The sequence below is a fragment of the Phoca vitulina genome, unplaced genomic scaffold (assembly GCF_004348235.1).
Source record: "Phoca vitulina isolate PV1807 unplaced genomic scaffold, GSC_HSeal_1.0 scaffold42, whole genome shotgun sequence".
Lineage (NCBI taxonomy): Eukaryota > Metazoa > Chordata > Mammalia > Carnivora > Phocidae > Phoca > Phoca vitulina.
In genome coordinates, this window is record NW_022589745.1 from 13,160,379 (window position 1) to 13,186,232 (window position 25,854).

Here is a 25,854-nt window from a genome sequence, read left to right on the forward strand (position 1 = left end):
CTGTGTACTCTTTCACCAACAATCTACTTTGGGAGACAACCAGAACAATTTTAGGAATACAAAAGTGTCACCAAAGTATTGATAACAATGAAGTTTTTAACAATTGCCTAAGAGTTAAGATCTGGTTAAATAAACTATGAAATGTATCAGCCATAAAAAAGAGTCATTTATGTAAAGTCAGTGGCATAAAAAGATTTTCACAAAGTAGCACCGATATACGTGCTTGTGAGTGAGTGTGTGTGTGTGTGTGTGTGTGCACACACAGAACTCTACATAGACACTTACATAAACAATGACCCGAGGGAAGGAAAGGCTTTTTGTGGGTATGATTCACTGTTGTATCCTGAATGCATGAAACATAGTCATCGTTCAAGAAACACTTGTTGAATCCGTGAATGAACGTCTAGAACAATGTTCACTGTTAAGAATGGCTCTCTCTGAGTGGTAGGTTTTGGGATAGTAATTCCTTATCATTATGTTTCAATTTTTTTAGAAATGTGTTTTATCTTTAAAGTCAGAAAAAAAAAGAGACAATTTTCATTAAATGAAAATAAAAGTACTTTAAAAAATATCAAGAGTGAATCTCCATTATACACTGAAAAGAATACTGTTTGGAGAAGAATTACAAGAGAAATGTAGAAATAAGCATGTCAAATATATCTCTTGGTTAATTTAATACTAAAGTAAGAAAAGAACTGTATATGAGAGATCTTGTGGAGGGGCTACCCTCACCCCTTATTAGTCAAGAGCTATTTATTGAGTACCTCCTTTATTCCAAGCATTAAGGATTCATAAATGAGTCAGGCATGACCCTTCTCTTGAGGACCTCATAGCAGAGTGGGGGACAGGTGTATAAACAGATCATTACAATGATAGTAGTAAGTGTCCTGAACACATCGATACAGGCAGGGCTTAGGTGTGGGAGAGTGTGGGCTTAAAAGGAAAGAACAATCTAGGAGGACAGCTCAGAGGAGGCGACCTGTGAGCTGAGTGACAAAGGCCTAGTGGGAATGAGCAAGGAGTGAGAGAGAAAAACGATATTCCTGGCTGAGAGAAAAGTGTGGGCAAAGCGTGCAAGAGAACTTTGGAAGGATTCCCAGTGGCTCAGCATGGGCCCGGAATGCCGGAGGTGTGGGTTGGGAAGTGAAACTGGGGAGATTTGCGGGCCCCAGGTGGTCCAGAAGGGCCTCCTGTGACTGGCTAGCCCTGCGCCTCTTAGTTCAGTGCTCGGCTCTTGCCGTCAGGAAATTCTTCATGATTTTTTAAACAAGGGGCCTGCATTTTCATTTGGCACTGGGCCCCCCAAAGTATGGAAGGAGTCCTGGCAAGACGAGAGGCCGGCTCCGTACTGCAGGTGACCAGGAGAGACGACAGCTCTCTTCCTCTCCCTCTGCCAACCTTTGTGTTTAGGGGTCTTGTCAACACGTTGTCTAGGGAAGGAGCAACAAATAAAATAGCAACATGCGGCAGTGGCCAGGCCAGGGAAGATGCCCCGCCACGTGTGAGTGGGAAAAATGAGTCCCAGGCAAAGACTTCCCAGGGCCTCCGGTACCTCCCCCACACCCTCCTTTTGCTTCTGCTTAGATATTGAAATTAGCCAAGCAAAAGAGCAAGGTTGTACGGTAGGAGCTGGGAGAGGAGCAGGACAGGTGTTTTGTGTATTTGGTTTTGCTTTGCGGGGAGCACAAGAGATGGGACCTCCCTGCTTGAGCTCATTTAGCCCCAGCCCCCCACTATGTGCCCTAGACTGCTCCCACATCATCTTGGGCTCCTGCTGTAGGGAGTTGCTGCTAGGGTGTGGTTCTGCGCCCGCCCCCCCCCCCCCCCCCCGCCGCCATACACACGTGCATGCAGCTCTGGGCACATGAGGGTTTGTTTCTGTCACATGACGGTTTCCTTCCACACATCTCCGCGTGCACCCGCTGCTTAGCAACAGGCCGATGGCAGAGCTGGGAATTACATGTCCCTCTGGCTGCTACAACCACGGGTGCCCCTTGGGAGGCGAAGGGTCCACGGGAGCGACTTGAGCTGAAGAGCAGGGGTGTGGGGCCACCAGAAGGACAGTCCAGAAACGCTACAGTCAGGGCTCTGGTGCCGTGCCAGGAATCTCAGAGGCCTGCTGGGAACAATGCTCCAGAAAATAGAATCCCAACGCAAAGTGCAGGGAAGCTGCAGGGATGACTGGTAACAGGTGGCAGATGAAATGTAAAAATCCAGAAGTATCTGCTGATGGGATTTACTTTAGTGGGATCTGGGTTCAGGTCATCATCTGCACTGGTTTGTGGTTCCTGCCTTTGGAGCTTAAGGTCAAAATCCCCTCCCCATGGAGTCCTGCCGCTGGTAGAACAGCAGGGCAAAGGGGATCCGCACCAGGGCTCTGCAGGTGGCTTTGCTAGGTTCGCATCTCAGCTCTGCCATTTACTGCATTTACTGTGTGACCTTGAGAAAATCACTTAACCTCTCTGTGCGTTCATTTCCTCATCTATGAGCCCTACCTGCTAGGACTGTCTTGAGAGTTAAGTTAAAACAGGTAAAAGGACTTGAAACAGTGTCTAGCGCATGGGTGTGAGCCAGCGTGTGGTCAATTACATTTCTCCAGGGTAAGAGTGGTTTGTTGTCAGAGACGGCACAGACTCCCAAAACGTAGAAATCCATGATCCCGGGGGCAGGAAGAGATGAAAGCAACCTTTTTTTTTTTTTTTTTTTTTAGTGTCTTCCAGGCACCTAGCATTGTACAAAATGCTTTACATCAGCTATTGCATCAATCATACGCACCTGGGCTTGGTCTTTTCAAACCCATGGGAACGGAGACTCAGAAACAAAGTGCCCTGCTCAGGACCCCACCCCACTCCAGAAGTAGAGCTGGGGTTCGACACGGTCGTTACAGCTCCAGAGCCCTCACTCAGTCCTCTAAGTCAAGCAGTCTCCCCTATTGCTTCTCAGAGAAGGAAAAAAAGTACTGATTTCTCTTGGAGGGTCAGGACTTGCTAGAGACAGCTCCTCCCCAGAATAACATTCCAGAAGTATTGTATGACATTGCTGTGATGGCCGTGGCAGTCCCTGGTGCATGGTACCCGGGATGGGGAAATACTAGCCAGGGTTCTAGAAGCACAGAAGATGTTCCCAAGAGATGAAGGCATTAGACACGTGCATGTGGAATGTGGGTTTGTGTAACCTCCACATAAGCAGGAGGCCCAGACTGGCCCCTCGCTGGCCTTCAAGCCTGGTGTGTCCAAGAGCAGGAAGAGAAACTGTCTGGGCCTGAGAGGTTACGGGCTCACGGCTTTCCTGATGAGCACACAAACCCCTGCTTCCCGGACCGAGGGGACGCTTGCTCTGAGACGCATACATATTCCTGAAGTTCATTTATAGCAAGAGCCTGAGCGCATTCGTTCGCCTTGTCCGTGTGTCGGGGGCTGTGGGGCTCCATAATGTAGCCCTCAGCCTTGGGCACTCCGAGTGTGGCCAGTGGGAATGCAGATGGGCCTTACGTATGCCACACACACCCCGAATTCAAAGACTTGGTCTCCCCAAAATGTAAAATATTTCATTAATAACTTTAGTATTGATTACATGTTTAAATGATATCATTTGGTATGTTTGAATATTGAATATAGTGGGTAATTAAAATGTGTTGTTAGAATTAATTTTACTTGTCTTTTTTCTTAACTTTTTAAGTAGTTATTAGAAAATTGCAGATAATGGATGTGGCTCACAGCCTCTTTCTGTTGGACAAGGCTCCTCTCCAGGGGATGCATAACAGGCCTTGCCTTTGGCGAGTGCTTCGGTGGTCATAGAGCATCAGCCCTTCTTTATGGTAGAATCACAGAAAGTCAGACCTGGAACCAGGAGCCCTGAGCCATTTTGTTCGGTCTCTGGGGTACAGGCACAGAAACTGAAGCACTCAGAGGAGAAGGGACTGTGGTGCTCCGGGGAGAAGCCTGGCCCACCCCCCGCCCCCATTCCCGGACCCCCAGCCAGGGCTGGCTGGCTTCAGCACCTCCTGCCCTGCCCCGGCATCCAGGCCCCCTGCTCCCCTACGCTCTGCTCTAGGGAAGGCTGGGAGGACTCTCCTGGGGGAGTCTCCATCTTTATTCATGAGCCTGGCCGAGGGCAGCCCAGGGAGCCTGCCGAAGGCTGCTCTCTGCTTTCCCTGCAGAGATAAATATGGAAATGTGGGAGGAGAGCTTCCCCGTCAGGAGCCAGGACTGCTGCCTCATCTGATGCTGACAACTAACTAGGGCTGGAGGAGGAGGCTCCTCGGGGCTGAAGCCAGCCGAGTGTCCTCCACCCAGCTTAGTGCCCCCTCCAGCCTCCTGCCCCTCCCTGGGCAGAACCACCCCAGGTGGGCTCGGCTGACCCACCGGGCATCTCCCCCTGCTGACTCTTGGTTTCTGTTCCCCACAACAGCCCCCATAGGCTGCCTCCCAATACCCCACAAATGCACTTGTGCCTACTTACCTCCTGGCACCCGCTGAACCCCACTCAAGCCCCCCAGCGTGCCTCCCCTGACCTCCCCAGGCCCGCTTGTGCTTCCTTCTTCAAATCCCAGACACCAGGTGTCTACATTCTTGCTTCGTGTGGTTCGTGGATCAGCAGCTTGTGCATCCCGAGGGAGGGTGTGAGATATGCAGACACTGCGGGCCCCATCCCAAACCTGCTGAATCAGAATCTGCGTTTTCACAAGACTGCCAGGAAACCCACTAGCATGGGGCTGAGCTGTGGCCCCAGCGGGTTAGCCCCGGAGCCAGCCCCGAGCCAGCACAGCGCTGAGCTTACGGGGGACACTCTGCTCACAGAAAGAATGCCCTTCATTGGGTCCCCAGAGCCCATGTGGCATTTTCTCAGGTGCTATCCACATAATCACCCACTGCCCTGGACGGTGCTGAGCAGTTAAGTCAAGAACCCTTGGCTCTGGGCAAAGCCCACATCCCCTAAGCAATCTCTGAGCAACTCGGCCCATCGAGAGCTGCCGAAGAACTGCTGACCTCACCTGCCCCTGGTCTTTTTTTAAAAGATTTTATTTTTTATTTATTTGACAGAGAGAGAGACAGCGAGAGAGGGAACACAAGCAGGGGGAATGGGAGAGGGAGAAGCAGGCTTCCCGCGGAGCAGGGAGCCCGACGCGGGGCTCGATCCCAGGACCCTGGGACCACGACCTGAGCCGAAGGCAGACGCTCAACGACTGAGCCCCCCAGGCGCCCCTCCCGCCCGGTGTCTTGGCTGCATCTGTCTGGCTTGCTGGATGCAGATGGTCTGCTGTGTCTCTGTGCTGAGGGTCAGAGGCAGGACCGGGGCTTTGCCTTTTTTGGCGTCTGTGTTCCTGTAGTAGTCAGATCAGAAGCTTGTAGCTCGGGGCCCATGTAGAGCCTCCAGAGCCAGACGAGTTCAGATTCTGCCGCTGGCCAGGTATGTGCTCTAGGTTGGACACAGTAACATCATAGCCCCCGGCTTCTGTTTGCTCATCTGTGTAATGGGACCCGCAGTGATACCTACATCAGAGGGTGTTAGAGGATTACATTGTTAAATATTGACAATGTGCTTAAACCACGCCTGGCACATGGTACGTGCTATAAAAGTTTAATTAAATCAGCATCTTTTGTCAAGGATAATGTTGACAGTGTGCAGAGTTAGAATCATAGTTGCTGATGGCACCCCAGGGCTCATAGAGAACCAACTCCCTCATTCTACACCAGAGGATCCAGGCCCAGATTGTCACATCCCTCTCCCAGCGTTCAGACAGCCAATAAGCAGCACAGCGGGATCTTGGACTCTGACTCTCCTCTGCTTGGGGGGTCGTGCCCTGCAGGACCTGATCAGAAAGAAGAACAGCTCAGAGCCTGGCAGCCCACCCCTGTGGCTCCTACCTTCTGTCCTTGTTAGGGGCGAGGATTCTAGCAGTGGCCTCTATCAGCAATCCCTCCAGAGACTTCCCCTGTGCCCTGAAATCTAATCTCTAAATCAGTCCTTCTAGACCACAGAATCAGGAATCAGATAGCGTTTGCTGGGGGCACACCCCGGGGAGAGGAAAATCTGCAGCCTGATTTTGGGAGGAGAGGCAACAGAGGAAGGCTCCTCCCATGGAAGGCTGGCTCACTCCTTATTCTGAGGCTCTGCAGGGATGATAAGGAATGAAAGAGAGCCCGCTGCCCCCAGGGGCTTGTCTCCTCTTTGGCGGAACTGGTACCCAGTCCTGGGCATCCTGACTCATTCCAGCCCAGCAACCAATTCTCACCTCCAGCTCCTTTTTCATATGAATAAACTAAGGCTTTGAAAAAGATTACAAACCCTTTGTCCAAGTCCCACATCTAGTAAACTGCAGAAGTGGTCTTCAGTACCAGACCCCTCCTGAGCACAATCTCACACCCCCAACATGGCGCCCGCACTTCCCTACAGGATGTACTTCCTTTGTGTCTTGGGCCGCCGCACCCACACCTTTTCCTATACCTCCAGTGGCAAAGATGGGAGTATGTGGAACTGGCATAATTGAGTAGAAGTTACAGATATGTCAGTACTGGGGGAGAGTAATAAATTTGGGGACCCATCTTAGAGTAGGTTGGAAGATTCCTCCTTCCCGGGAAATGGAGGACACATCTTCAGAGGCAATGGCCCGGAATATGTTCATTTCTTACAAACTTCAGCTTCTGCAGATACAGCTCCCCTTGCTCAGGCTACCGTTGCTGCCCCCTCCCTGTGTTGCAGACAGCTCCCTCTCCACGGCACACACCCTGGTGGCCTCTGGCATGCTGGTAGGGTTCTGATTGAGATGCAGACCGGCTGAGCATTCTCATCATTGTCACCATGATGTTGTGAAGCGAGTTGGGTGGAGAGTGACATGGGAATCCATCTTGAACAGATCACTCTATTCTAGGAGGAGTGGGAAAGATGAAACAACCAGTTTCGGAACCAGTTGCAAAACCTGCTCTACCCACTTCAGTTGGAGTAATTGAAGGGATACTAGGCAAGAGGTGTCTTTCCAATTTTCCCCATAGCAACCAGCCTTCCACCAAACACCTTCGAAGATCCTCACCCCTTGTCTGGTTTCAAAAATGAGCTCCTTCTTAAATTGGTAAAATAGTCTTCTCTCTAATTAGATTGCCTTTAAATGGAAAATCATGACAATTTCCAGAGTATAATTTACTATTGGTGAGCTCCTATTTTGTAACACATGCTAACGGTGGACTGATTTATGTTGATTTATGTTGGCTCAAGATTAATCAGCAAGTGAGGTACTAGAGGAAACACCCTGCCCCAAATCAAGATGTCATTGATACAATTCATAATGTGACTTGGGTATTGGACAGAAATAAAGAAAGAGTTCATTTGATTTTTTTAAAGTCTGAGTAACCAATGAGTATCTGTCAGGCGCTGTGAAACTTCCAATAGGGATAGAGATAGAGATATGATAAAGGGATAGAAATAGAGATAGAGAGAGAGGGAGATAGAGCTAGAGAGATAGATATAGGGAGAGATGTTATAGAGACATAGATATCTATAGATATAGAGACGACAGAGAGAGATACAGATACAGATACATAGATATCGATACTGATGCACATAGAGATGTAGATAATATTCACCCTTCAAAGTCTGATCCTGTAATTGAGACATACCAACACAAGGTGGCAATATGATAGCTGCTTTGGTTAATAACAAATGCAAAATAATGCAAGTACCATCCATTTGTCAAATTCATTATTAATTAATTCTTCTTCTTTTTTTGAGATTTCACTTCCAGAATCACAAAAATAAATAAAATAGTATAGCTAAAAGGAATTTTGAAGCTTATCTGATTTGTGCCCTCATTTTATATCATAAAAGGCAAAATGGCTTGACTTAAGTCACACCCAGACACCCTGTCACTCAACCCAGCATCCTTTCCTCTACAACACGTTGCTTCTTTTATCCATCCAAAGCATTTATAGAGCACCTACAGTATACCAGATCCTAATTTGATATATTAAAGAGCAAAGCATATTCCCCTTAAAGTAGAGATGATATGGGCTATTCTCTTGGTGATAATTCTGAAGCAAAAGAGACCCGAAGATGAGTGAGGAATCTGGATTTCTGCTGCCTGAGTCTCGTTTTCTATAAAAACGTAACAGAACTTCCCTGGGAGTTTATGACCTTCTTGGGGCAGTGTATAAAGGTCAAAATGCATACAGAGAGACCTGGTCTAGGACCTAAGCGAACATTGCTTCCTCTGCCCCAAGAGGCAAAAGTCCCCTTCTCTAGAAATTTAGTTCAGGACTAATTTTCTTCTCAAATAGATGTAGTTCTACAGGAACCAGGGGTTAATAGTGGTTGCCTTGTACGAAAGCCTGGAGCCATGAGTGCAGAAAATGGATGTTGTCCCCCGGGGGACAAGTGAAGAGGCAGCTCTGGGGGGGGGGGGGGGGGTTTGAATCCCCTCCCAGGGAGCCCACGTGTGGAAGGCACCTCCGGCTCTGGGCGGCACCTGCTCCGGGACACGGACCCGCCCTTCTCTTTTGCTCTGATCCTTTGTTGCCTCTCCTCACCCTCCCTCCTGCCCACACAGAGCTCCGCATAGAGCCTGGCACCAATTAGGGTTTTGTGAGTATCTGCTGAATGAAGACGTTGGCAGAAAACAGCTCTTGGACTCACCATTTCTAATTAAGGGGAAGTGTCTCTCTCTTCTTCCCATCCACGTGACCAGGTACGTGCACGGCTCGGGGGATGATTCACAGCACCATGAATCATCAGCTAAAGTAGTAATGGCAGTGACAGGTTTTCAGGCCAAATGGTGAGCTTCATGTAGCACAGCGGACTTCAGACAATCTTCAGAACACATTTCGGCCCTTCCACTGGTCATCGTGTGCATTTGCTGCTGTCTCCTCAGGCTTGAAAGAGACCCGCTGTGCTGAGTCGCTCGGTCATTCAACAGACGTTTACTGGGCACCTTCTGTGTGCCTGGCCCCATACGAGGCACGAGGGATTTTAGTGGTGGGGAAAACCAGGCCCTTCCCTGCCCTGTTTAGCTTAGTCCACGAAGGGAGAAAGGCATTAATCAGACAGTCCCATGAACACAGGATGATGGTTACCAAGGGCAGGACTTGGTCCCGTGCACGCATGTAATGGAAGGTTCTGAGCTGGACTCAGAGAAGGCTTTCCTGAGAAAGTGAAGACTAAATCAAGGTCTGAGAGGCAACAGGTGTTGACTGGGCTGGGGCAGGAAAGGAGCATTCCAGATGGAGGGAATAATAGGACTGCGGCTGGACAGCATAGCAAGGCCCCAGGTAGTGGGAGGGCTCAGGGAACAGAGGACTGGACTGGACCCGGGAAGGCTCAGATGCTTGGGGAGAATCTCGTTCCTTCTTCTGGGAAGAATTAGATGTGACTGGTGGGTACGGGAAGTGGACACGATGAAGGGGGTGTGAGAGGTTCCCTCTGGAGCTGTGGGGAGGAGGGAATGCAGAGCCCGGAGAGTGGGCATGGGGGGCAGTTAGGAGGCAGAGAATGTGGGCCGGTGAGGAAACAAGGATCCTATTCCTGGGTGAGGTTGCATGAGTGTGAAGAGCCTAAGGCTAAAAGCAAATACCAAGTTAATCCTCAGGGGCCCCAGCTTGGCCAGCAGCCCGGGGTGCATGCGCTGAGAGCCCACCACAAACCACCTGCTCACCCAGGAGCTGCCTGTAGGACCAGGGTCTGGGGTGCATCAGGGCAGCCTTGAGGGGAGAGGGAGGAGGGACCCTCCAATACCCAACATCTCAACTCCATACGGCCTCAGGCACCTTCCACATCTGTCATCTCCAGGAAATCTCACAACAGTCCTTCATAGTAGGAATTAATTCCTATCGCCCAATTTGGTGGATGAGGAAACTAAGGCCAAGAGACGCAGAGCCCTTCAGGATCCAAGGGAAGAGGTAGATTGTCACTGGGAGTGGAAGTCTGGGTGCACTGGGCAGGTGCGGATCCCTCAGACAGAGCCTGTTTGCCTAGCCCGTCCCACCCCCTTAGTGGTCTGACCTTATGCCAGTTAGTTAACCCAGAATAATGACCCCCAAGTCCTCAACTTGAAGAACCAGCTGAGGTAGCATATAAAAAAGACCTTCTTCGGGCTCTGCTCCCTGATAGACACTCATGACAAGGTGGCTGTGGCATCTGTGGCCCGAAGAGGTGCGTACAGAGCCAGGGATCCACAGCAGGCTGGAAGCCTCTGGCCAGTTCCAGCAGAGGTGAGGGCAGAGGACCTCGGAGGCCCGGGTAAGGGGGAGACGAAGAAGACTGCACCCTTGGGGAGGGGATCGTGTTTGTGGGTTCATTAGCCAGAGAACATAGGCTTCTGACATTTGAGAACAAAGGGAAACAGAATTGACCTGAGTCAGGACGTTTTTAAAGGGACAGCGTCCTGTGAGAGATTGGATGGCAGACTTCTCCAAGCCTGTGAGCAGTGGAGCGTCCAAGAATATTCTTCTGTTCTTTGATCCCCTCATGAGCTCTATTTCAGGCAAACTAATGGGCACAAATCTATTCTGAGTTCGGAGGGCTGCTCAGAGTCAGCTGGGAGCTGGGCTTTGGGCAGAGCGTTGGAGAGACTCTGTCCTCCTCAGTGGCCTTGCTGTCACCCACTCTTGACCCAGCCCATCAACTGTCACAGTGGGCCAAGGCCATGCTGTGCAAACCTCCCTCCACCTGAAGGTCGGTCGGGGCAACCTCTAGGAGCCCTGCCTCCTCCATTAACTTGAGGCAGGCCCCAGTGGACGCTGGGAGAGAGTGAGGTTCTCATGGGAAATGTTGTAATGTTTTCTCTGCACTCAGTACCACTTCTGGAAGGATGAGACGTACAGGCAGCTAGATAGTGCAAAGGGCTGGAGCGGGAGGTGCAGAGGACAGATTACATGAGGGGATGGAAGCACCGTGTTTTCAAGCCATTTCTTAACACAGCCACCAAACAGCCTTCTGTGCTGGGTGGGGCCCTGGGTTTGCAGGGTGGGGCCCGGGTGTGCAGGGTGGGGCCCGGGTTTGCAGGGTGGGGCCCTGGGTTTGCAGGGTGGGGCCCTGAGCTTGCAGGGTGGGGCCCGGGTTTGCAGGGTGGGGCCCGGGTTTGCAGGGTGGGGCCCTGGGCTTGCAGAGGCGAATGACACCATGCATAGTCAGCATGAGGTGTCTGGGGCTCATTCACCACATATTTGTTTTTTTATTTTTTATTTTTTTTAAAGATTTTATTTATTTATTTGACAGAGAGAGACACAGCGAGAGAGGGAACACAAGCAGTGGGGGAGTGGGAGAGGGAGAAGCAGGCTTCCCGCTGAGCAGGGAGCCCGATGCGGGGCTCGATCCCAGGACCCTGGGATCATGACCTGAGCAGAAGGCAGACACTTAACGACTGAGCCACCCAGGCGCACCACACCACATATTTAAAAAAAAAAAAAAATTAAGTCACAACTGAACAGGTTATTGAAAAGATGGAAATGCAGGGCTTCGGTCTTCTATCTGTAGGGAAAAGCCTCTGGTGGCTTTGGAGTAAGCTGGTGAAGTGGTACAAAGTCTCTTATTGTCCTCCTGAGGAGAGACCAAGTCCTCAAGCATTTCCTGGGGTTTTCTCTGGCACATTGGATGGTTCAGAGTAGGGCTGTGTAGTGCAGTTGGATACAATCTAGGTGAAATCCCAGGAAGTTTCAGACTCTGAGACCATTGCTGAACTATGATGAAGAAGAGTGAATTGACAGAAGCCTACATATTAGGGTGCAAAGAGAGGAACGCACAGGAAATTTTTGTTTAAGTTTCAAACTCATAAGATCATCCCCATTACTCGTTTGTGGCTCTACACACTTGCAGTGTATCATGGAGTAATTTTATACTTATTTATGCAGTTGCTTGCTTAGTATCTATTTCCCCTACTATCCTTAATGCTCTATGTCTTTTCATATTTTATTCAGTATCTAACACAGTACTTGACGCATAGTAACTGCTCAGTAAATGTTCAGTTAAAGAATGAACGAGTCATAAAAAATATCCCTCAGCCACCCGCCTTTTACTAATTTTCATGTAGTATGCACATGCTGCCAGAAGGTGGCGATAAATGCCCACCCCCGAAGATTTCGGACCTTGGAAGGAAGCAAAGAATTACGTAATGTAACAAAACGTTTGCTTCATCAAATGTGGATTTAGGTTTATTGCCTCAGTTTGACATAGAGAAACAGCAGGATGAGGCAGAAATGACCAGACAGATCCGCATGCAAATCCTGCCTCTGTCACATGCTGCCAGGAACCTGGGGCAAATGCCTGGACCTTTCAAGCTCGCTTCCTTAACCACAATGCGCAGTTTAGGATGGCAGGTTTTGCTATGAGGATTGAATGAAGTAACACACACGAGAAGTATTAGAACTGAGCCCATTCCAGTGCTGTGTGGTAACCATTAAAGCGTTCCAACAAATGCTGAGACAGATGAAAATCTGTCCCTAACTTTCTACCTTCTGTTTTGTATGTCGTATTCTGGAAAGGAGTGTACATTTCTTACTGCTCCTCTGTATGACCTTGCAGCAGACTGACACAGGCGGGGAGAGAATTAACTTCAGGGTTTGCTGGACCTTTCTGAGTCCATGTTTCCTTGCCCGTGAAATGGAGCTAAGGGTTACTGCTTGACAGGGGTATTGTGAAAACTAATAACGTAGCATAGACCATAGGACTCCATACAGATGCCGGTAGCCGCATGTGGTTATCTAAGTTGACAGGTAAGTTAAATAATATTAAAACATTCCGTTCTTTGGCTACACCAGTAACATTTCAAGGGTTACTTTCCCCACTGTTCTCAATTCTCTGTCTTTTTAAAATTTTATTCCCAGCACCTAAGACAGTGGTTGACCCAATACTGCTAGTAGGTATCATTTTGGACAGCGCAGTTACTGAATATTTTTATAATCACAAGAAGTTCTAGTGGACAGAGCTGGCTAGATTATAATGTCCAGTGAGTGGGGGCTGTTTTTAGCAGCAGTGTTCGATTACCTGGTTACCCTGAAGCCGGCACTGCAAGTGTCTCTCTCATTTGATCACTCAACAAGATCGTATTCAGCACCTGCCATCTGCAGACCTGTGCTATGTGTTATGGATGCAATGGTGAGCAAACAAGGCTTTGCACTCTGGGAATTTACAGTTCAATAACAATCCCCTAATAAATAGGAATGATTAATAATGTTCATAAATATTATTAATAATAATAAATATTACCAAGTCAAAGTGAAAAAAACCCAAACCATCCCTTTGGCTTGTCTTGAGGATTCTAGAAGACGGTGAATGCGTAATCAGTTGCAACTAATGCAGGATTAGGAAGGACAGCGTCAAGAAGAAATCGGTTCACTCGTTCATTCGCTAAGTCATTACTGAGCGCTTGCAATGGAGAGATTCAGTAAGGAACTAAACAGTGTAGCAGCCGAGGCTCTCTGCCCTCACGGAGTTTACATTTCTCATGGAGGAAGAAAGAGGATGAATAAATAATTGAAATATGTTGTACGGTAGTCAGCTTTTTGGAGAAAAGTGAAGCAGAGAAGGCGGCTAGGAAATTCTGGGAATGGGAGAGCTGACAATTTAATGAGTCAGTGTCATGGTTTTCATCACTGTTGAGTTGTGGCAGAAACCCCTGTCTCCCCTCCCGGGGGCATGAAAGCATTTGGTTAATGCAGCAGCTCCTTCTCACAGATGGAAGGACACAAGGACAAATACACACATGTGGGGGACCACAGACCCCGCGCTCGCTGGAGCCCTGCAGCTCCTCCTCGCCAGGCGCTAGGCACAACTGTGGGGTGCAGAGGGAGCGAACCGTTCCTGCCCTCCCAGAACCCTCGCGCCAGGGGGCACACCGCAGGAACAGACTGGCTGTGCTCTAAGGCAGAGGGTTCGGGGAGATTCGTCTAGAAATAAGTGAAGCACAAGCAAGCAGAGGAAGAGATTCAGTCCGGTCGTAAAGGTTCCATGGAGGTGGAGCATTTGAGCAGGACATAAAGAAAAGGTGGGATTTCTCCATTGGCCAGGATGAGATGGGGTGCAAAGGGAAGGCATAGAAAATATGAAAGTGGGGGGAGAGGGGGGCATGCCAGGTGACACCTGAGAACACAGTCGGGCACAGAGGCAGAAAGCAGAGGAATGAGAGAGCCGGGCGTGCAGGCTGGGGCAATCACGAAGGGCCACGAACAGCAGGGTGAGAAGTTCGGACCTGAGCTCTGCACACATGAGCCTCTGGGGAGCAGAGGCCGAAGCAGGACACGCACTACCGAAGGCACGTAGTGGGTCAGCAAATAGCAAGCGCAGGGGTCCGGACTGGATTCCACTGGGTGTTTCTCTGAAGAGAAATGACACAGCCTGAGCCATATTAGAGGAAGATCAGAGCTGCTCTGGGTGTTGGACCGAGAGGAGACTCGAGGCAGGAGGAAATTAGGGGACTGTAGCCAGAATCCCATGGGAGGTGATCGGGCTCCGGCTGAGGCAGAAGGGAGAGAAGGGGGTAAGCTATAGTTAATCCTCCCAATGGAAAGTCCACTGGGGACGTCACAGAGGGAGAGAAGCAGAAGAGGTCTTGAGCCACCAGGACTTCACTGAAGGGCAATCAATGAGTGAGGAGAAGGAGATGTTGTCTGGGCCTGCTCTCTAGTGGTGCTAGAGGGGGCCCTGGGAGCTTCCCCGGGACGCAGCTCTGAAGACGGACAGCCCATGCTATTGGGCTGTGCCCACCTGACTGGGCTCTGCTGAGAATCCGAGGGGAAGGGTCCTGGTCTCCCCTCCACATGCCCCCCAGAAAGAGGATGCAGCCCTTCTTTGCAGCAGCTCCCCACAATCTGATGGCAGCTCTCATTCCCAGGCTTCCTGGGAAGGGAAGTCAATAGGAAAGGAAGATGTGCGGCCCAGAAAACCTATCTCAGGAACTTCCAGAAGTCAGTGCAGGGGAATGCCATGGGACGGATGCATGCTTCTCCTGCTTGTCGTTCTGCAGGAATGGTGACATTTTCCTGTGGGTATCATGCTACACTTGGTGGGCTGGGTCCTGGCCCCACCACAGACCAGCAACATGGAAAGCCCGAGTTCTCAGGGCACAACTGGGGCACAAGATTGTCCCCGTGGTATGACAGGGACAGATCAATGTGTAGTCTTGAGGTCAGAGGCTCACCAGCAGGGCCAGAAGTAGCCAGGGATGGAGGGCCCTTCCTGCCCCCACCTTCTGTCAGGCTCCCACTACTAAGCTTGGAGACGCAAGTGTCAGAGCAAAAGGGCTGTGGGCCCACACAGGGGGAGTCCTACACCTGAGGAAGGGGGCTCCAGAGGGCCCTGAAGAAACTGCCTCTGGTGAACCATTCTGGCCAGCCGTCATCCTCCACCCGGGAACCTCGGGGACCAGCCTGGTCATCTCCACCCCCAGACATGCAGTCCAAACTGCAGCTGATGGTGCTCTTCTCACCCTGAGACTTGAGTCTAGGGTTCTGCTGACCAGTCCCTGGAGCAGACCCTGCTCCACCCCCCAAGCCCTGCTCTCCGAAGAGAAGCCTTCTCTCAGGTACCCTCAGGAGGGCAGGCTGTCCCAAGGTGCCAAACCAGACAGGTGTGGCCTCCAAGAGCCCCACGACCCAGGTCCCACCATCACTGGAAGGACTGCAGTATCTGCATTCCGTCAGCTGACCATCCGCAACTGCTTCCAGGTGGCTTTTTTCTGTTACTGGAAATGCAAGATATACTTGAGATAAAATGTTTGACCAAAAGTAGAAAAATTAAGTGTGTATGCACACAGACATAAAATAGAAACTAGAAATTTATCAAAGACTAGCTATAGTCAATCATCTAATACAGTTTCTAAAATTTCTCACAACTAGATTCATCTTCTTTCAAACAAATCGCTATGGACTGAATATTTGTGTCCCTCCCCAAATTCACATGTTGAAACCTAACGTCCAAGGTGAGGGTATTAGGAGGTAGGCCTGTTCAAGGAGTTTAGGTCATGAAGGTGGAGCCCTCATGAATGGGATTAGTGCCCTTATATAAGAGACCCCACAGGGGTGTCTGGGCGGCTCAGTCGGTTAAGTGTCCGACTCTTGATTTCGGCTCAGGTTATGATCTCAGGTTTGTGAGATCCAGCCTCACGTCAGGTTCCTGCTGGGCATGGAGTCTGCTTAAGATCTTAGGATTCTCTCTCCCCCTTTCCCTCTGACCACCCGCCCCCAAAAAAAGAAGGAAAAAGAGACCCCATAGTTTCCTTACCTCCTATGAGGACAAAGCAAGAATTTAGCAGTGTGCAACCCGGAAGAGGTCTTTCACCAAAAACTGCCCCTGCTGACACCTTGATACCGGACTTCATCCTCCAGAACTGTGTTTACAAATCATCCAGCCTGGGACATTTTGTTACAGCAGCCTGGATGGACTAAGACACAGTGGAATTATATATTATAGAATATATATTATACACACACACACACACACACACATAAATATACATATGATTTTTCAATCTCAAAGTTTTTTATTTATTATATAGACTTGTAGATTATTAATGCCACTGAAAATTATTTCCACATCAACAAGAAAAACACATTGAATTTAAAAAATAAAAGAAATTTTAAGCAACAATACACAAAAAATACTTCTACTTCTCAGGCACTATCGTAGTCCAGAAGTGAATATGAGTTCAAGACCCCGATGTCTTCCTAAAGACATTGAAGAGTGTGGCTTCATTTTTCTGTGATGATCCCTCCAGAGCTGAATCATTTCATCAAACGAAGGCGCATTCCCCTGATTAGAAAAACTCCAAGCACTCAGAACATGATAGGAGGAGTTTTCTAAAGGGAACAAGCCCTCCAGCTACGTTAGCACATGCTGGGTTCTTCTGAAGTAAACGTGCTGGCTATAAAGGTCAGTAAATAGACCTTCTACAAGGCACATGTAACTTGTACAGCTCAATCGATTTTTTTCCTCAAGAATTTTCAGATCTAAATTTTTAATATACTGACTTGAAGTTTCCTGCTTTTTTTAGATAAAACTATCAGACATCCCTTCCCTTTAAAGTATGCTATGTGAAATAAAGGTTAAAGCATTTCACTGCCAGAAACCCACACAGATGGAGACAATTACCCAGGGGTCTCAAGTCACAGCATAGCAAGCCTGGTGGATACACAGCACTAAGGAGAGATGAGAATCTGCCAAGGGCTCACTCTGCTCTGCTCTGAGGCCATTTCACAGGGCCCAGCTCTCCCCAAGACTCCTGACCACAAGGCAGATAAGACACATCCGCAAAGAGCAGAAAGGGGTGAAGAACATTTGTGCACAAGGCACTTGTGATATGATGATATAATAAGAAATACATACTTGGTCTCAGTTCCCAGTTCTGACACCAGAGCTTCTAAGACCCTTGGACTCTCTGGAAGGATAACAGTGTCTTTTGTATGCTAATGAGGTGACTGGTGGCTGGGGGCCCTTTGATAGCTTCCGGATGGGAGCTGGTCAGACAAAAGACTGGAGGCATGATTAGAGGATGGGAACTCTGGGGAGGGGAGAAGGGCTGGAGATGGAATTCAATTGTCGTTAGCCAGTGATTTAATCAACCATGCGTAAGTAATGAGGCCTCCAATAAAACCCTTCAACTACAGGTTTGAGGAGCCTCCCAGTTGGGGGACTCACTGAGGTGCTCTTCGGGTGGCTGCCCGCAGAGGGCTCTGTGCACCCTCCATGCATTTTCCCCTACACCTTGCCCACTGGGCTGTTCCTGAGTTGCGTCCTTTAAAATAAACCGGTAATAGTAAACAAAGTGCCTTCCTTAATTCTTTGAGTAGTTCTAGCAAATTATTGAAGGAGGGCCTTGTGGGCGCCGCCCCCCCCCCCCCCTCTGGCCTTTCTATCAGGTCTATCAGTATCAGGTCTATCAGAAGTACCAGGGACTGACCACTGGCATCTGAAATGGGGGCAGTCTGGTGGGACTGAGCCCTTCCCTGTGGGGTCTGCACGGACTCCCCCCGGGGGTTAGTGTCAGAATGGAACTGAATTCACCTGGACCAGGTTAATAATGTCCAGAAAATCAGAGTCGTTAGGAAGGAAAAACCAAAAACCAAACCCAACCAAAACAAACCCCACACATTTGGTGTCAGAAGTATCATAAGTTTAAAAAAACGTTCAGAGCACATGTGAATCAACCTTACCTATTTAGAAACTGTCAAGGTCAAAACTGTGTAGTTCAAAACTCAGCACCTGGTAGCCTGTCCTCAGGTACCCAAGCCCCTAATGGCATTATGGGGTGAAGGGGAAACAGGCTGAGCGGGTAGGAGAGGACAGGAGCCTTTCCCTCTTAACTCTCCACCTTGAAACCAATCCTGTAGTCTTGCCCCCTCCTCTGTCCTAGTTCTCATCAGTCCCGCCTTGGGTTCCCCCATTAACTGTGAAATCCCAGAGCCTGGGGACTATGAGCTGTGGATCTCTGCTTTCCCAGGACCAAAAACGGGGCCTGGCCACAGTTATGAGATCTCACGGGGAAATACCCATTTCATTTCTGCCCAGAAATGTTCCACCTTCCAAAGGCTTCTAAGTATGGGAGGTGTGGGCAGCAGGCCCCAGGGCAGGAAGCACAGTGAGAAACATGAGCTGAGGGCCCCGGAAGGGAGACAGCCCCAGGTGGGCACAAAGCAGGCCCGCTGCACGGAGGCTGGCCGACCTGTCCCAGTAACCAGTGACAAAACTTACCAAGGAGCAGGGATACCCGTGACATCCTCAGACACCTGCTTTGGTCTTTGTATTTGCGGGACTGATGCATCCATATCCCCTCTCTGCCTTAAAACACCACGTGGTTTGTTTTTGCTTTTGGTTTGTGGTTTGGGGCTTGTTTCCACGGTCTTACCTCCTCCAGGGTCTGCTCTTCCTTTTCCTCCTGTGTTCATTCTTTGTCTCCAATGGCACTCTGGCCAACTGTTGGCTCTGAAAAGAAACCTCTTTATAGCTCTTAAAAATAAACCTCGTCATGTTCTATTTTTAATGGGTTTTTAAATGTCTGTTCTACAAAAGAAAAGTCCCTGTAAAAAAGAAGAGAGCCAATGGAGCCTCACCCCGGGAGAGGAGTGCGGGCGGGGGCTGGGGCGCCGGAGCAGAGAAAACCAGGTCTGGGCAACCTCGCGCTGGCCCCACCGGGCGGCGAGCCTGGAGGCCCAGAGAGGAAGGCGAAGTTCATGCAGCACCGCTCTGCGTGGGGAGAGAAGTCGGCTCCCCACCTCAGTCCTTGTCCTTGTGGGAGAGAGGGCAGGGAAGCCACGGATGAGGGACCCTAGCTGCGGGCTCAAGGGCCCTGCCACCACGAAGGCCGCATGTCCCAGCCTCCTGCACAGGAATGGCCTGATGGACGCCCGCCCTGGGCCTTGAGCACCGCGCCAAACCGCTGTCCAGGCCGGAGGCCTGCCTGCCACCCCTCCTCCCTCGACGGCCTGGGAGCGCCCGCGGTGCGGTCCCCGGGATGGCGCGGTGGCCTCCCAGGCTTTCCCGGACTCCACCCGGGCCTGAGGTTTTGGGCCTCCCGCCACCTGAACTTGTGTCTTCTGCTTGCAGTTCTTCCCTTACGGCGACGCCTCCAAGTTCGCCCAGCACGCCTTCCGAACCTTTGACAAGAACGGGGACGGCACCATCGACTTCCGAGAGTTCATCTGCGCCCTGTCCATCACCTCGAGGGGCAGCTTCGAGCAGAAGCTGAACTGGGCCTTCAACATGTACGACCTGGACGGCGACGGCAAGATCACGAGGGTGGAGATGCTGGAGATCATAGAGGTGAGGCGGTGGGCCCTCGGGGCGGGGCGGGGCCGGGGGGGGGGAGTGCCCTCAGGGCGAGGCCGGGGCGGGGCGGGGGAACCCCTCGGGGCGGGGCCGTGGGGGAACCTGGGTGGCAGGGCCCGGCGGGGCCAGGGTCCTCGTGCCGGGGTTGGGGGGCGTTCAGGGCGGGGCGGGGGCCCTCGGGGCAGGGGGTGGGTGGGGGAGGGGTGGGGCGTAGAGGGACCTCCGGGCGAGGCCGGGGAGGGGTGGGGGGGCCTCGGGGAGGTTCCTCAGGGGAACCTAGATGGCAGGGGCGGCGGGCTGGGCGGGGGTGGCCTTTGGGGGCGGAGGGCCCTCGGGCCGGGGCCGGGCCGGCGGGGCTTCGGTGGACCTAGAGATGAGGCTGGACTTCGGGACCGGGACGGGACGGGGCGGGGCGGGCTAGGACCATGGCCGCAGGGCACAGGAGGCAGACCCCCCCAGGAGGAAGCTTCCTGGGGCCTAGGCCGTGGAGACTTCTTTTCTTCCCGGCCTGGAGCCCGGGTAGTTGCATGCCAGGCCGTGAATTCTCCCGACCCCCGTCCCGGGCCTCGGCGCAGCGCTGGGAAAAGTCACAGATCCAAGCCGCTGGGCCCTAACGCTGGGCCCCAAGGATATTATCAGACTCAGTTCTTCTGCCCTCGGTTTAGCTCTGCTCTGCTGGATGTCCCCCCCTTCCTCAAACCAGCTTTCCCCTGGTGGGCATCTTGGCTCCTCTAACTGGCATCTTAAAAACTTTATTGAGTTATAATTTATAGACCACAGTATGCAGCCATCACCATAATCCAATTTTAGAACATTTTCATTCTCCCTGTAAGACCCCTCTTGCCACCTGCCTGTTCCAATTACAGACTCAGAAGACTCCACTCTTCTTTGTCTCTATGGATTTATGTCTCTGGACATTTCATATAAACAGAACCATACAATATAAATATACGGCTTGTCTGGCTTTTTTTTTTTTTATCTGTGTTGTAGGATTCATCAGTGTTTCGTTCCTTTTTAGTTCTCAAATAGTATTCAATTGCACAGATCTGTCATATTGTTTATCTGTTTACCAGTTGTTGAGTGCTGGTGTTGCTTCCACTCCTTGGCCATTAATAATGCTGCTACGAACATTCACCAGCAGGTCTTGGTATAGATGGGCAATAGAAAGTTTCTATTTAGGAAATTCCCACGTTGAGAATTACTTGTGTACAGCTAATTGAACTGGATAGTCAGAATTCTTTAACTTACAGAGTGCCTGATCCACAGATCTCCCTACACTATCTTCTTTCTGAGCTAAATGTTAGTGGCCCACCTTGCTTGTCTTAACCGACTATAAGTTCCTTATCAGCTGGGACCACCTTTTCTGTTTTCCTAAATCTACAAGGGCTAGTGCTTGGTGACTTTCATCTGCACTTCAAACCCCGAATGTTTAAAACTGAGCTCATCATTTTCCTCCTGAATCTTCTCATCTATTATTCTTGCACCTACCACTGAGGTACTCTTTCTCCCCACTTCCTCCAGCCAGAAACCTGGGAGTCGGATGAAATTCTTTTATGCCCAATTAGTCATAAGACTCACACATATTTGATTATATCACTGTCTTACTTAAAACGACTTTGGAGTCCTTTGAAGTAAATTTAAATTCTTTATCAGATCGTGGGAGAACTTTATGCTCTGTTTCTGGTTTTCCCAAGGCTATCTATAAGATGGTAGGCACCGTGATCATGATGAAAATGAATGAGGACGGCCTCACGCCTGAGCAGCGAGTAGACAAGATTTTCAGCAAGATGGATAAGAACAAAGACGACCAGATTACACTGGATGAATTCAAAGAAGCTGCAAAGAGCGACCCTTCCATTGTATTACTTCTGCAGTGCGACATTCAGAAATGAGCTGAGGTCAACGCTATGGACTGCACAAAAGTCTCAATGTTCCATTCAGTCTGCAGCTATTCTCACACACACACACACACACATACACACACACACACGCACACAAATATTGCTTGGACTACCTATCAATGGACTTGCTTCTTGTGTTTGAAACACTTGTGTGCATGAGAATGTCATTTGCTAATGAATTTTAAAAGCATATATTATAAAACAACCTTCCACAATGTGATATGTGTAACATCATTTCATAAAATCCCTTCTCCCCTCAAGCCTGGACAGAAATGTGCTGCAAAGAGTTCTATGGTTTCTTGTTCATGTTTTGCTAATGCTCGTGTCTCCTTGATTACATGTTAGTAGCACTGAGCCCCCCACGGTAATGTAACTTAATATAAGCTGTGTCACCATTCTCCTGTAAAATAGTACTGGACAGGCCCCGGAGGGGCCTCGGCTCCTCTGGGTGGTCCACACCCAAGAGCTTGTATTATCAGTGAAGATAAATGTGCTACATTTGCATGCCTTTTAGGTTTGCCTTAATTCTTACCTCATTTGCATTCTATCAATCTGGAAAGAGCTATGTTGGAATTAATGCAGTATAAAACTTAAAAATCCTGCTAAATGACTCATTAATTAAGTATATCTATCTCTATATACATATACACAAAGATATTATTTATTGAAAGTAAAAAAAGACAAAGCTGGAAGTGTATTGATTTTTGCTTGAATTTTCAAAGGCTTCCAAAGAGGTGGCAATAGATGTCCCAAATAAATTTATAACATTTGACTTTTTCCTTCAATTCTTATTTCAGAATTTAAAATCTGATGTTCATAATTATCAAGGGTCAGCTAGCAACAACTTACCTACCCTGAAACACACGTCTTTGGAATTCAGAGAATTAATGACAATGAAAGGGGAAAAAAAAAAAACAACTTTCCAACTCTTCATCCTGGCCCTCAAAAGAGGGGCAATTAACATGGTATATAAAGTTTAAATAAAACATAAAACTTGTTCGTTCTCAAAAAATGCTCATTGTCTAAAATTAAGTTTCCTCTCAATGTGACTGGGTGCTAGCAACACATGACCTTCTTCACCTGCTGTGGAGGATACAGGCAACCAGCCGAGACGTGTCCTCCAAAAGCAGCCCATAGGAAAGAACACTTCTGTCTTTCCAGGTCAAAAGTATACTAGTTATTTTTCTTTTTTTTCTTTTTTAGAGAGAGACTGGGGGAGGGGCAGAGGGAGAGAGAGAGAGAATCTTAAGCAGACTCCATGCTGAGTGCAGAGCTCAACGTGGGGCTCAATTTCATAACCCTGAGATCATGACCTGAGCCGAAATCAAGAGTTGGACGCTTAACTGACTGAGCCACCCAGGCACCCTGCTAGTTGTTATTTTTAATGATGGGACAAAATTCTGACCCTTTGAAGCCTGAGGAAGGCAGGCAGAATTCCCTCAAGAGCTCTAAAGACAGGTTGGTATTTTCAGAACGTATCTAGAGAAGCTCAGTTTTCTTCTACAGTGCTGTGCAACAGAACTTTCTATGACGATGGAAAGGTACATGTCTGCACTGGCTACATGTAACTATTGACCACTTCAATATGGCTAGTGTGACTGAGGAACTGAATTTTTCATTTTAACTAATTTAAGTTTAGGGTTCCTGGGTGGCTCAGTCAGTTAAGCGTCCGACTCTAGATTTTGGCTCAGGTCATGATCTCAGGGTCATGAGAACGAGCCCCGCGTTGGGCTCTGAGCTTACCAGGGAGTCTGCTTAAGATGCTCTCTCTCCCTCTCCCTCTGCCCTTCCCCCGCCCCCCCAAAATAATAAATGATAATTAATTTAAATTTAATTTGCCACATGTAGTGAATAATTATAGTATCAGACAAGACAGTGCTATATTATTCCCTTTTTATTGAGTGCCTTTTTTTTTCCCTAAATACTCTTCCTTTGTGTGTCTTAGGATCATTAACTAAGACCAGAGACCAGGGCCTAATGATTCCATGCATCCATTCAACAAGAAGCTGTGAGCAAGCACACCTCACCACAAACACTCAGGACACCGACGGTACCTGAATCACTGATAGAACCATCCCAAGTGGTACTAGAATGTCCTTCATCCCTGTGCTTGGTGAGTCCAATGTGGGGGCAGGGAGAGATGGGAGAGCTTCAGGGCCTCCCGATATTCTCTGCCCCTAAGTGAGGGGGTCAGGGGTGGGGGTGGGGGTGAGGAGCTAGGGAGGCTCCTTAGAATGGTACTCAGTTAAATCAGACTCTGACACTGCATTCATAGCAGATCTTCACTGGTCAGCTGTTGTGCACCTAATACCATCCTTTTGGCGGGGGGGGGGGGGGGGGGGGAGAAAAACAAAAACCAAACACCACACACACACACACACACACACACACACACACACATACACACGATCACCTGTAAGAACAATGAAGAAAAGAACCACAAGCTGAGAAGGATGGGGATGGTAGCACAAGTGATGGGATGTAGCAGTCTGATTAGATGACATTTGAAGTAAGACCTGAATGAAGGAAATGAGCCACAAGGATATTCAGGGCAATCATGGGGGGGGGGGAACCCCTCCAGCAGACTGACTAGTTCCTTTTTTTTTTTTTTAAAGATTGATTTTATTTATTTCAGAGAGAGAGAGAGAATGCCCACGAGTGGGGGGAGGGCAGAGGGGGAGAGAATCTTCAAGCAGACTCCGCGCTGAGCATGGAGCCTGAGCAGGGCTATTTCCCACAACCCAGGAGATCCCAACCTGAGCTGAAACCAAGAGTTGGATGCTTGACTGACTGAGCCACCCAGGTGCCCCTGACTAGTTCTTTTCATAAATAAAATGTAGAGATTGGGCCAGCAAGTGAGCCCGGCGCTGGTAGTGTAGACTGGTACTGTGGGTATGCTGGAGAGGGGTCCAGCGGCCCTTGGCTAGAGGAAGTGTGCATGGGCCCTCGGAGGCCGCACTCCCGCTTCCAGGTATGCCGCCTGCCCCAAGAAGCTCTCACAGAGGGCCATGAGGGGACGTGTCCCAAGGTGTCCGTGACAGTGTTTGTGGGAACTGCAGGCAATCTGCTGGTTCATTACGAGAGGAACAGGTAAGTAAAATGTGGTCAGTGCATCTTATGCATACTACACATTGGCTGGAGGCAAGAGATTGATGCACACACAGCAACGTGGACATAACTTTTTTTTTTTTAAGATTTTATTTATTTATTTGAGAGAGAGAGGGAGAGGGAGAGAGCGCATGAGAGCGGGGAGGGCCAGAGCGAGAGGGAGAAGCAGGCCTCCCACTGAGCAGGGAGCCGGATGCGGGGCTCGATCCCAGGACCCTGGGATCATGACCTGAGCCGAAGGCAGTCGCTTAACCAACTGAGCCACCCAGGTACCCCAGACATAACTCTTTTATTTATTTATTTTATTATTATTATTTTTAAAGATTTTATTTATTTATTTGACAAAGAGAGACACAGCAAGAGAGGGAACACAAGCAGGGGGAGTGGGAGAGGGAGAAGCAGGCTTCCCGCTAAGCAGGGAGCCCGATGCGGGGCTCGATCCCAGGACCCTGGGACCATGACCTGAGCCAAAGGCAGACGCTTAAGGACTGAGCCACCCAGGCGCCCCGGACATAACTCTTAAATGCCAAATGGGGAAAATAGAAACAAAATCTTATGCACGGTATAATATATATAAATGAAAAACTCATTCTCACAATAAGAACACCAAAGTCATGTAAAACTAAAGGAAATAATCACATCAGAATAGTTTCTAGGGGTGGGTCATAATGGGAGTGGTTCAGTTCCTAGTGCTCCACGCTAACTCCTCCCCAAAACTTAGTGGCTAAAAACAGAAACAATCCTTTTGTTATTTCCACGGTTTCTGTGGGTCAGGAGCTGGTGAGAGGTTCGTGTGGCTGATTCTGGCTCGGGGTCTCTCCTGTGGTTGCAGCGCTCCGGTAGCTGGAGCTGACCCGGGCTCTGGTGGGCGTCTCTCTTCCTGCGGTCTCAGGGCTCCTCCCCCGGGCCAGTTTGTGCTTCTTCACAGGACGGTGGCCTCAGCACACATGGCTTTTTTTTTTTTTTTTTTAAAGATTTATTTATTTATTTGACAGAGACAGAGAGAGCGAGAACAAACAGGGGGAGCAGCAGGCAGAGGGAGAGGGAGAAGCAGGCTCCCCACTGAGCAGAGAGCCCGACATGGGGCTCGGGATCCCAGACCCTG

The 25,854-nt window shown here is 49.5% G+C and overlaps 1 protein-coding gene across 2 annotated transcripts in view; it reads left to right on the forward strand.

Moving 5' to 3' along the window:
• Window positions 1-22,653, forward strand: part of VSNL1 (visinin like 1) — a 100,048-nt gene extending 77,395 nt beyond the window's left edge. For both annotated transcript variants that reach the window (XM_032430208.1, XM_032430209.1), the window contains exons 3-4: window positions 19,519-19,734; window positions 21,435-22,653. In XM_032430208.1, coding sequence (XP_032286099.1) covers window positions 19,519-19,734; window positions 21,435-21,632 — 414 coding nt within the window. In that variant the 3' untranslated portion in view covers window positions 21,633-22,653. The remainder of the gene's footprint in view (window positions 1-19,518; window positions 19,735-21,434) is intronic.
• Window positions 22,654-25,854: the final 3,201 nt, after the last annotated feature.